This window comes from Anthonomus grandis, chromosome 16 (assembly GCF_022605725.1).
Source record: "Anthonomus grandis grandis chromosome 16, icAntGran1.3, whole genome shotgun sequence".
Classification (NCBI taxonomy): domain Eukaryota; kingdom Metazoa; phylum Arthropoda; class Insecta; order Coleoptera; family Curculionidae; genus Anthonomus; species Anthonomus grandis.
This window is the reverse complement of record NC_065561.1, coordinates 13,781,459-13,794,908: the sequence shown is the minus strand read 5'-3', so window position 1 is coordinate 13,794,908 and position 13,450 is coordinate 13,781,459. Positions and strand designations below refer to the sequence as shown.

The window sequence follows — 13,450 nt, the reverse complement described above, 5'->3', positions numbered from 1 at the left end:
CTGATTTTTTTTACGCGACTGCATTGGCTTTCTGCAAACAGCATATCAAGTAATTAATAGAATGAGGTAGTTGGATGTGCTGATCATGGCCTTCTCAAATGCTTTTGACCTGCTTATGGTTTATTAGCATTGGTTGGTTATCATTCCAATCCTGTGGCATTTTATCTCTCAAGTCACAGAGTCCAGTATGTCGAATATAATGATTTTAAATCTTTATTACTTAGCGTCAAGTGGTGCACCCCACTGCAGTAAGTTAGCCCTAATGGTATTCGGTTTGTTCATCAATGGTGTTCAAGATCTTATTGAATTTGATTCTCTTTTGTTCAGAGATGATTTAAGGCCTTTTTGCATCATACATTTTCTAGAAGCAGATGTAAAGTTGAGACAGAAAACAACAGGAAGTTAATAGACGCTTTAAGTGGAGCAAGAGAAACTAATTATTTACTTAAACTGCCCTAAGATTTAAGAATATTTCACAATTTAACAACATATCAAGTTAAACTACACTATATTATTCTTTAGTTATGTCTAAGTTATTGTATGGCTCTATGCTGCAGTTTGTCACATACAGTGTTTACATCAACAGCCTGGAACACGTCTAGCGTAGTTTTCTACAATTCATTTCCCTTAACATTAATGGAATATACCCCAAGAGAGGTATTGAATAAAAATGTCTTCGGAAAAAACTTTTCGGCAAAATCCAAAAAAACGTCAAGTATGTTTGTCAGGGGACCACTTTTGGCATAAAAACCACTTCAAAAAAAACTCAACTCCTAAGCGGGGGTCACATCCCTCATTTTTTTCAAATGAGACGGGGGGTCAAGTTATAGCTCCTTAAAAAGGTCTTGCCATTCCTTATACAACGCTGATTAGTTTTTAAAAATCAAGTCACTCGTTTCACAAATAATGGGCCTTAAAGGTGGAACAATAATGTGTTACGATATCATTAAAATTTATTAAGGTGAACATAAAACACATTTTTAAGTCGAAACACTAATCATTTCAAGTGAACAAACAATAAAAATGCGAGAAACAATTTTTTGCCTTTTGAATGAACATGTAATTTTTACGGCAAATCCTTTAGGCACATTAAACAGGTTAAGGTCACAACAAAAAGAGGAGTATTGAAAATGCAAGGTTTCATGAAGCTATGGAAATTGCAGTATTGAGGGAAGTTGCAATGGATAGTATGCTAAGTACAAGACAATTGGCCATTGTAACAAGTGTGTCTCGAATAAGCGTCCAAAGGGTATGGAAGAAACACAAGTTCCATCCCTATAAAAAGACGACTTTGATCGTCGCTTGCAGTTTTGCAAAATTATGAGTGAGCGAGCGTTAAACAATAATAATTTCATATTTAATGCGTTTTTTCGGATGAGATTCTTTTTTCCTAAATGATTTAGTTAATCGCCACAATTGCCGTTATTGGGCTGACAGCAATCCAAGGACTTTCCACGAAACACACACACACACAACACTCCCAGAAGTTAAGTACAATGAACAGGAATTGATTTTCCAACAAGACGGAGCTCCTCCACATTTCTCACTAAATGTACGCAACTATTTAAATGACTTCCATATAATAGATTTCCAGTGCGCTGGATAGGACGCAGGGGCGCAATTGAGTGGCCACCTCGGTCACCCGACTTAAGTCCTTTAGATTTTTTCTTGTGGGGACACATAAAATCCGTAGTTTACAAAAATCCACCTGCTTACTGCTACATTAGAAGAGTTGCGAAGAAGAATTATTAACGTATGTCGCGAAGTGACACCGGAAATGCTTCTAAACGTTCGACAACAGTTTGAAGATAATTTGTATCATTGTATGAACGTTGGCGGATAGCACTTCGAGCATTTACTTGAATAACATGCCAAGCATTAGTCCATATTTATAAAAAAGAGTTTTACCTTTGGCTTTCAAAAAATAAAGCAATTCCTTCAAAGTATAAGGATAAAAAGAAGTGAAGGAAAAGGTCTAGCTTCTGTAAAGTAAAAGGTGTTAACTTTTTCTTATTTATAAAAAAAAGCATTTGCTTAAAACCTAAAGGATTTGCTTTTAAAAAAAGAAATCTAGGTTACAGCAACTTTTCTCATTTTATCAATAGTTGTCTCGGCATCTTAGAGCCTGCATCTTAAAATTTGTGCATTTTCGTTTAATAAAATCTATTTGTATAAGCTTGTTTAAGTGATCTTTGGTTAATTAGTCGCAGTATTGTGTTAGTTATGGCTAATGTGGTAAATTTACGTACAAGAAAATACTACAAACCAAGACGTACACCTCGTGAGTCAGATTTCAAGACATTGTTTAAATTTGAGGAGGAAAATGTAGTGTGGTTGGCAAATTACTTTCTTGGCATGGATTTTGAAACTCGTGCAGCAGGTCAGTCACCTGTGCAGAAAATGAAAATATTGTGCGAACCTTGGATTTCAGAGCGGAATAGCTGAAGAATTAGGATGTTCGCAGCCTACAGTGTCCAGAATATTTCATGACGTGCTAGAGCGAATTGTACAACAAGCTGGCGAATTCATCAGATTCCCAAATACAGTTATGCAAAATTGCATAGTTTGATTGCTGCATAATTTGATTTTGGCCTGCAAAATCAAATTATGCAGACCAAAGAGAAATGGTTGACCAGGTTCCGTTTTCCCACAGCTATTCGTCTTGATGGAAAAACCAGCCCAATTTGGAGGCGAATATGTTAATCGGAAATGTTTTGCCAGTATTAATGTACAGGTTACATGCGAGCAGAATTCTGTTATAACTAGTATAGATGCAAATTGGTCTGGATCACTCCACGATGCTCGTATATGGAAGAATTGTGTGAAGTCATGAAAAAGACAAGAAACACTTTTCTTCTAAGGGACAGTGGGTATGGTATAATGTCATGTCTTATGACACCTTACACCGACCCCCACGAGGAATATCAGAGAGTCTTTAACAGGCTGCTTACATCAGAGCCAGTTGTGATTGAGCATAGATTTGGGCAAGTATGGATGCAGAGTAAAACTGACCAGTTTTCCAAAAGTTATAATTGCATGTGCTGTGTTGCACAATATAGCTAAGCAATTAAGAGATGAAGATTTTCAAGAAAATGACGAAGATGAAGATAGAGATATACATAGCATTACAAAACTTTATTGTAATGCTATGTATATCTCGTTTACTTCAAGCGTACTAAGATGTATTTAGTTAAACTAGAAATAAACTTACACGTTTGAACTGGAAAAAAACGTTCAATTATTTTCTTTCTTATAAATGATACTTACATTTACGTCTATTTACAAGTTTGAGTAAATATTATCTCCAACAACATATTCTTGCGGGGCTTTTTCGTTTGATGCCTCGTTTAAATTATTTGCTTGGCAGAGTAATACTGTTGTTGGTGACGAGCAACTTTCAGTTGTTCAACTAAAACTAATCGTTGAAGCTGGGTTGGCCTTAGCTGCCTCGTCTCGTCCGACTCTTGTTTGCCCGAAGCAAAGGTAGGCTTCGAAGGGATTTTTTTTTAGCAACCTCTTCAATTGATGTGTAGGATCGCTTTTTGTTAGCTACTACTTGAGGCATAATCGTCTGATGAGCGTCGTTTTCCAACATAATGTGATCCTTTGAAGTAGGTAAGAAAGGTTGACTTGCCACGCCAATTGCATGAGCTCCTAATAAAAATATATGTGCACGATAAGGACCTACAAGGTAATAGTAAAGACCTGAATCTATTTTTCACCTGGTACCCGACTTAATACAGGATTTATGTCCGCATCCATAGCCTTTAACATAACTTTCTCCTTGGACAAAAGACGAATGGGCTTGTTCCCTATTTTATTTTTGTCAGTTTTATTTTTCAGTAGCGTTTTCATATTGTTCACTTTTTTCATAAAAGCTTTAATATACATCTCCTTGCCAAATAAAGTAACGTATGCCTTATCGATATCAGTTAATGCAGCAGTTTTCTTCCCTTTCATCGCTGGAACTTGAGATTTCTCGAGAATCTCTGGAGTGACTTCTTCAGCGATAAACATCATCTCGTTAGGGGCATCTTCGGTAACTTCCTGTTCACTATCGGTGTCAGACATTTTAAATATTTTATTCACTTTAAAATAGCTGCACAAATAAATTAGTTGAATCTTCTTTACATCAATTGACGTGCGAACTGCTTTTAATTATGAGACAAATAAGATTAACCCCATCAGTTACATACCACATACGCGTTAATTGCACGCTTCAAGTCATATCTTGTCGAAATCCGTAGCTTTTACTTTATTTTCCCTAAGCATTTGCTCGCAAGGAAGAGGTAGAGATTATGAATAAGAATTAGAGCAAAATCTTTTATTTCTACCTTTTGCTTGTACCTTTTACTTCGAAGTAAATGTTTCATTTTTATAAATATGGGCTATTAAATCGCTTTTTACATTTTTCGTCTCACATTATTGTTTAACTTTTAAGGACCCATATTTCTTGAACAAGTTACTCGATTTTTAAAAACTAAGCAGCGTTGTATATGGAATGACAAGGTTCTTTTAAAGAGGTACAACTTGACCCCCGTCCCATTTGAAAAAAATGAGGGGATGTCACCCCCGCTTAGGGAGTTATTTCAAATTGTTTTTATGTCAAAAGTTGTCCCCCTGACAAACATACTTGACGTATTTTTGGATTTTGCCGACATATTTTTTTCCACTCTGTAATGACTCTGTAATGAATTGTTTATTTTTACTTATTAAGTATTGTTCTGTATGCCATTACCTGTTAAATTGCTCACAAATATATTTATATATCTTTGAGATTCTTTTTGAATTGGGATTTTTTCTGTTGGATAATAAACTATTTGATTTTGTACAACTCAATTTAGTTTTGTTTAAGTTGTTTCAATCATATTTATTTGAAAAGGTTGCTTTTTTAGGCTCCACAAATCTTAATTTATATATTAAAGTATGACCGTCAGATGGAGCCCTAATATAAACGTAAAAATGGGACACATAATCTTTTTAGATCCAGTGACCTTATTCAAATTTAAAAACATGACTTTTAGATGGCGCTATAAATATTCATTCAAAAACAAAAACACGAAATAATATTCTCGAGTAGAGATATTTGTTGCCCAAGCAGTTAGGCGAGGCGCACGGCTCTATAAGTGTAGAATGTTGACTCTACGCATGTTATATCTGGTTTTATTGTCTATTATGATTTCAGCATAGAATATCCTCGAAATATTATACAGGGTCTCCCGAAATTACATCGCAATATTTTATCAGCCGCATCTTTGTTTAAAAATAAGACAGAAACTTTATATACAGGAATCTTGAAAAGTAAATTGATTTGATATTGCAGGCTGTTTTATAATTCCTATAGAAGATGGTTTTTTGTTAATATTTTCGAAACGCCTGGTCGTTATTTTTCGAAATTTTTATCGTAAACTACTGTTATTGTTACTAACTGATTTTATAACATTTCATGCTAAAATGTATAGAGGGTCGTTTAAAATTAGTGGTCAGCAGAGATAAAAATATCATAACTTTTTTTCTAGTTTCACTTTTCAAGATTCCTGTATATGAAGTTTTTGCCTTATTTTTAGACAAAGATGCAGGTGGTAAAATATTGCTATGTAATTTCGGGACACCCTGTAGATATTGCCTTCGATGCGACTTTTTATTAGGAATATGTCAGCTGGTCAGATAATATCTTACTCTAGAATATAACTGAGGCAGCTGTTATGAAACCTTTGAAAAAAAAATAAACTTCTGGTTCTGATCTGATACCCTCATTTCTTTTACGTAATTGTGCATTGGTATTAGCTGCTCCACTTTTGTCGATACGTTTCCTGAGGTGAAAAATAGCTAACATAACCAGGCAACTCTAGTATTATATAAAAAACATATAAAATTATCAAACGATCTTCCGTTACTAATATGACATGCTTTCTGTAAACAGCATATCAAACAATTAATAGAATAAGGCAGCCGTTAGATGGCTCTAGAGGTGCACAAGCACTGATTATGAATCGAAGCTGTTCTTTTATCAAAAACTATATGAGGATGCGTAAATTATATAAAAATCATATAAATGTTTTTAGGTTTGCTATAGAGCACCTCTCAAAACTATGCAGGATTCTCAAACAGCCAAGATCTCACGGTCTTTGCGTTGGGGTTGGCGGCTCTGGACGTCAATCCCTAACCCGTTTAGCCGCTCATATTTCGGAATATGAACTTTTCCAAGTAGAAATTACGAGATTATATGGCGTAAATGAATGGAGGGAAGATGTTAAGGTCATCTTAAGAAAGGCCAGTGCTTCCGATCAGCATGGGGTGTTTTTATTTACCGACACCCAGATTAAGGAAGAGGCCTTTTTGGAGGACGTCAGTAATTTGATGAATTCAGGAGAGGTACATTAAAAATAGACAAAGCTGATTAAAAATTCATTATTCTTTGATTTTTTTGATATGATAGGTCCCAAACCTTTTCACCACAGAAGAAAAAATGGAAATCTGTGAAAAGATGCGACAACTCGACCGACAAAGGGATAAATCCATGCAAACCGACGGCAGTCCGGCCGCTTTGTTCAATTTCTTTGTGCAAATCGTGAGGGAACAGCTTCACGTCGTGCTCGCAATGAGCCCCATAGGCGAGAGCTTTAGGAACAGAGTTCGAAAGTTTCCAGCGTTAGTTAACTGCTGCACTATTGACTGGTTCCAGGTAGGTAAAGTTGTGGCGAAAGTTTCGGAAACGCTTTCGGCTGGATTTATGCGAGAATGATGATAAAAATTAAGGATTTAGATAACATTTTTTTAAATGTATAAAATCCATTAAGATTTTATGTAATTATTAAATTAAATTCATATTAATTATTTCCTATTCTATTGAAAAAATAATAATATAGATGTCGAAAACAGGACGATATTGAATTGTCACTATCGCTTGCTATACATAAATAATTAAACATCCTTATCTGATATTAATGCTAAATTATTATCAGCAAAGGAAAGTATTGAAAATGTATTGGTCGTCTTAAATTCATTATAATATAACGATATATTTCCTACATATTCAATTAAATTTTTTCTTGATAATGTTGTCTCTTATACAGGGTGTCCGGAAAAAGGAGGCCAATCCGCCGGCCACATATAGTGTGAACCCAAATTATGCGACTTTTGTTATGTCATTTTTTAATTGGGCGCTCGGTATTCAATATACAGGGTGTCAAAATGAGAAATATAGAACGTTTTTTTAAAATAAGTCGAGTGTTTCATAAGATATTAAATTAAAATTGAGTATGAGGGGGTTTTTTGGAACGAGAAATTCAAATCCGTTCACGGATTTACTATACCTCGCAGAGGGCGCCACCACATATTGCATGGGTTAAAAATACCAAAACTTTTTTGTACCCCTATATAATAAAGTTCTAGTCAAAAATTCTAATTATCCAATCTTTTCTTGTGAAAAAAGTATTCTTAGTAAATGTCGGCCTGACAATCCGTTTACTAGATATCTTAATTTTAAAATTTAGATACTTCTTTCCAAACAAATTTGCTGACCTCAGGTTCCAGTAACTTTTTATGTACTGTCAAAGTAACAAATTTACGTTTTTTAAATCTACGTTTTTTAATTACATAATATTTGTATTTGATGTGTTTTCTTACAACTTATAAAACCATAATGGCTCATAGACCAAGAAATGTACCCTTTTCCGAAATGGCGGATATGTTTTTGATGTTTGGCAAGTTTTAAATATTATTGTAAACGTTAAATACCTGTCAATTCTCAACTAGGAGAATGTGACTCCAATACTAGTTTAGCCGCTAGACACTATACCTAGACATTCCCAAACCGATTTCATCCCAAAAGAAAATATTTTTTAAATTTGATTAACTGCCTAAGGGAGACTGAAAGTTTTAGCGAAAGACGGAAGGGTGATTGCGGCCGATCTCGTGCGGTGCAATCAGGGCAAGAGGAAGAAATTTTAAGAATTGTCGAAGAATCGCCAAACATTAGTACTAGGGTTTTGGCTGAACGGGTGAGAATTGAGAAAACCGAGAAACACAATATTTTACGGAGTCAACAACTTTAGCCATTTAATCTTCACCCGAATACCCGACGATCCCGAGGCAAGACTTGCTCTTTGTAAATGGTTATATGATATGAATAATAAAAATGTGGATTTTATAAGGGCGATTCTGTTTAGTGACGAGGCCACGTTCACGAGAAACGGCATGACAAATATCCATAACGCACACATAATGGCTGAAGAGAATCCTAGGGCCATAGTTGAGACGCATCATCAAGTGGGCAGGTATTCTGGATAACTTTCTTTTAGGGCCTGTCATTTTACCAGGTGATTTGACTGGTGATTAATTTATATTGTTTCTACAAGAAATACTGCCCGATTTGCTTGATGATTTGCCTCTAAATTTAAGATAAAATGTTTAGTTTCAACTCGATGGTGCTCCGGCTTATTTTGCTATATAAATGTCAGGAACTATTCATATTAAGTATTTCCTAATCGCTGGATTGGTAGGGGTCGAGATGCTCCTGTTCCGTGGCCACCCCGTTCGCCCGACCTTACACCTTTGGATTTTTCAGCCTGGGGATGTATGAAAGACTTTATATATATGGTTCCGATTTTAAGCGAGGATCATTTAAGGGAAAGAATTATTACAGCTGGAGAGTATTTCAGGTTGAAACCAAACATTTTTCAAAGCCTTAGATTTTCAATAATAAGGAGGGCTCATATGTGTATACGAATGAATGGAGGTTACGTAGGACAAATAATTTAGGGTGATTATTCTATGATTTTTATTATAATAGGTAATTTAGCATTAATTTAGAAAAAAAAAATACGTTTATTTTTTTAACTTGTTAAAATGTATCTAGATTTTAAAATTAAGATATCTAATAAATGGATTCTCAGGCCGACATTTACTAAGAATACTTTTTTTACAAGAAAAGATTAGATAATTAGAATTTTTTACTAGAACTTTATTATACAGGGGTACGAAAAAGTTTTGGCATTTTTAACACATGCAATATACTGCAGGTGGCGCCCTCTGCAAGGTCTAGCGAATCCGTGAACGGATTTCAATTTCTCGTTTCAAAAAACCCCCTCACACCAAATTTTAATGTCTTATTAAAAACTCGACTTTTGACGCCCTGATATTAAATACCGAGCGCCCAATTAAAAAATGGCATAAAGTCGCATTATTTTGGTCTACCCTATATGTGGCCGGCGGATTGGCCTTCTTTCTTCGGATACCTTGTATAGAACCTGAAAATAATAAGTATATTTAAAGAGTGATGTAAATTCATTATTTGGTATAAGCAAATTTTTGATACCTCAAGAGGATGCAAATGTTCTTATCTTACATACCTTCCATCCATTCTTTATATATATCTATATAATTATGGTCAGCATCAGCATTTTACTTCATTCTTCACGTTCGCTGATACTTCACCAATACCAGGTTATTTATGTAAACTTTATCTGGAGTAGATTGCTGAACTCCTCTTACCGTCCTTCATATGAATGCTTGTATAGTACGCAATGAGGAACAAGCATACACCAGCAATGGCAAATATAACAGTAGAGCAATACACCACCGACTAAAATAACCTTCAAGGACCAGAGACAATGCACTCGACATCTTCCTTAGCTGACCAGAATAATTGAGACACAATTGGCCAGGTCTACACGGGCGGAAAATGTAGATCTTGGGTGTGGAAATCAATTACAATACCAAATTTTAAAACTCACATTAAAAAAAGATAAAGGTAGTGTTTCTCCTACTTTTTCCTCTACAAACTAGTGTTCGACTCAAGTTGAACCTAAAGAAGGTCGTGCGACGTATTACATTTCCTCTTGCAAATATCACAGTAGAGCAATACACCGCAAACCGAAACGTCTGAAGTAATTATTGTTACCTGGTGGTACCTCAAGGAGCATTGTTCTTCAATTTTCTTTAATTTATTTGCAAATACTATCTTTAATTGTCTTTAGAACAGTTTTGCTTTGACTTGAAATTATGAAAATAATTCACTGTCAAGGGGATCAGACACTTTTGCAGAAAGACTTGAACAGACTTGCTGATTGTTGTAGGGATAGTAAGCTTAATCTGAATGTGTCAAATAATTGCTGTTTTATTAGATTTCATAAGGGGGTCAGAAAACATAATACTTCCTATCTTATTGATGGAAACAGTTAAAATATGTAATTAAAGTAAGAGATTTGGAGGTCATTTTCCAAGAAAATCTATCTTTCAATGAACACCTAAACGAAATTACAGTTAAATCATCAAAAATGCTTGGATTTATTCTCAGGCATTGCAGGATGCCTTTTTTTATTGCTAATCATGATTATGCATTAATTGAAAGTCGTTTAAATCTCACAAAACCCTTTCGAGGATTAGGGATAATGTACACGAGATTTTTCTTAAGTGACCAGAACTGTCGAGACCTAATTGGTCGGTTATACACGGCCGGCAAATATAGATCTTAGGTGCGAATATCAATATACTGCAATACCAAATCTCAAAATCACATCAAGTGAAAAGGAGAAAGGTAGTATTTCTCCTGCTCTCCCTCTACTAACTATAACTAGACTCAACTTGAACATAGAGAAGGTCATGTGGCGTCGTCTAAAATCCATTGTAATACAACCATATATTTACCACATAATCAATTAATTTTTTTCTTGATAAGGTAGTCGCTTATATGGTATCTGAAAATAATAAGTGTTTGAAGAATTATTTGATAAGAAAGAAATAACGAAAGTTAATTATTTGAAATGAGGAGAGTCTTGGTACCCCTAGAGGAATTCAAATGTTTTAACCTTGCATCCTTTCCATACATTTTTTATCAATTGTATAATTGTCATCAGCATCTGACTTCGTGCTTCACATAATTCACGTTCGCAAACATCACAGTAGGGCAATAAATAGAACCAGCGACATTGCACGTGATATATTCCTCAGCTGACCAGAATTATCGAGTCACAATTGGACTGGTATACACAGCAGGCAAATAGAGATCTTGAGTGCAGAAATCATTATCTTGCAATACCAAGTCTCAAAACATATCAAGTTAAAAGAAGAAAGATAGCGTGTCTCCTACTCTGAATAAAGAGAAGGAAATCGTTGAAGTGTATTGTTGTGTAATGCTTATGATATTCTATTGCATGTTATTGGATGTACCTTGGCATCTTCTAGTAATTACTTTAGCTGATCCAGCAATATTCGTAAAAAATGCCTCATAGTAATTAAAATTATTTGACACCGAAGCGTCTCTTAAGCTAGCCTGCAAATTGCTAAAATTTTTTTGCATGACACATGATCTACACTAAATGGTTTAAACCTAATGGGAATAAAAGCATAACGCGGAACCTTTATTATGGCGGGTTAGTTGTTTCTGTGCCAAGTTGTGCATTTAAATAAAAGTATTCCTTAATTAACAAAAATCATCAAATATGTCGCTTAAGTGTATTAAGATATTACTGTACAATTAATCTAACTGCCACAGACAAAAAGGTAAAACCAGTCAGTGCAAATTCAGATAGTATTCTTTAGTCTAAATTTTGAATGCTTATCACTGTGCATGCTATTTTTAATTCTAGACCTAGACCATTTTTCAGACCACGGTTTTCCCATAATAGGGACTTTGTGCTTAAAGGCACACCAAATCATTCATATTACTTACTTTATCAAATGTCTTCGAGAAATCAGTGTTAACACTGTCCACCTAATAAATTTTTTTGAAAATTCAAACTGAAGACTTATATTTAGTCCATATCTCCATATTTAGTACCATACATAAATTCCGTCGTTCCCCTTGGAACTTTATTAGACAGTGAAGAGAACAAGTAGCAGAGTAAAGAAATGCAACAACCAGTCCTATTGGATATCCTGATCTTGGACATTGAATAATCCATGAAGCAGGGAGGAGTCCTAGGGTCTATCAGATAGAATTTGTACTTATTAGTATGAGAAATATCTAAAGTAACAACTGTCTGATATCTAGAGCATGTGATTATTTGATGGCGTTTATATTGCTGTGGAGCTGTTTATGTTGTTAACCTATATAATAAAATTAAAGACTGATGCAACCAAGACTAAATTGGCTTTTGTAAACCATCTTCTGCTTTTGGGATACTCTACGTCTTTGCCGGATTATTGTGAAGGTGTTAAGAACATATGATAATTTGCAGTAGATTTTGGAGATTTATTTATTTATTTATTTATCATATGGCTACACCACAGGTTTAAAATTTTACAAACAAACACTAAGGTTACTGTTGTGAATCGAGCTTTCTAAATCAGACACCGATTTATTTTACAGTCAGGGACTTTTAACACCTACTAACAAGGACACGGCTAGCTGACGAAACAATACGATTAAGGAAACGTCGGCCAGTCTGGTAGGAAGATTTCTACTAGGATTAGTGAACACAAGGCCCAATACAATAAATTTAAAAATACCGAAATCACAGTGACTAGATCAGCTTTTGCTAATCACCTTCTCGACTCCAAATATGATTTTCCTGACAGCCAAAATATAAAAATACTGCATCAATGCAACAAAAGTAAAAAACTAGACTTGTTGGAGACAATGGAGATTAATAAAGCTTTTAAAAGCCCAGATCTGTCCTGTGTTAATGAAAGGTTTGATTTTGATGGCCACCTAGTTTTTAATAACCTCAAGTAGTTCTAGACTCTAAATGATGGTTAGATTTTTAAAATGTATAAAGTGATTTGATTGTTTAGTTGAGTTCTTTGTACATAGATAGTGCTACTTTATTGTAATCTTTGCCACTCTTTTTCCACCACTCTATTTGTAATCTATTGAATTCTCCTTTTTTCGGGTTACATAATTTTAATTATTGTTTAGGTCTGATGATGCTCTAGTCGAGCGAAACATGTAACTTTCGTTATTTTATTAAATGTATTTGTGATGCTGTAGATTTCGTGTTTTTTACCTTTTATAAAACAAAAAAAAGAATACGATTAAGGGCCGGTATTATAAATCTATTTTGACAAATAACTTAAAGTTAACTTGTGGAATAATGTCACATGTCACAATTAACTTCAAAATGTAGAAGTTAACTTTATCGGGTGGATGGGGTATCAGCTAAAGTTAACTTTATAATATATTATCCTGGTTTTTGACATATATTCTGTCAATAAGTTTGAATATAACCTAACACTAAAAAAATTTCTATTCCTCGATATATAGATGTCGGTAAAAAGATTAAATTTCTCTTCTCGTGACTACCGGACTATCAAGCATCTGATATGTCATATAAAATGTCACAATTTTTCATAGTTCTTTGGCTTGTAGAGGCTTTCTATCTAAAAACATATCTATATACGGCCAAGCCAATCCAAAATAAAAACACGTAAATTCCATCTTTTGACAATAGAACATGGCTCTAATAATGTCTCAAAGATGAAGAAGAAGAAATGGAACGTTTATAAA

General features: G+C 34.5%; 1 protein-coding gene across 1 annotated transcript in view; it reads left to right on the top strand.

Annotated features, from left to right (window-relative positions):
• The window catches only part of LOC126745840 (dynein axonemal heavy chain 7), a 94,037-nt gene that overhangs the window by 47,901 nt on the left and 32,686 nt on the right, over positions 1 to 13,450 (top strand). The window contains exons 34-35 of the mRNA XM_050453859.1: positions 6,066 to 6,375; positions 6,440 to 6,685. Coding sequence (XP_050309816.1) covers positions 6,066 to 6,375; positions 6,440 to 6,685 — 556 coding nt within the window. The remainder of the gene's footprint in view (positions 1 to 6,065; positions 6,376 to 6,439; positions 6,686 to 13,450) is intronic.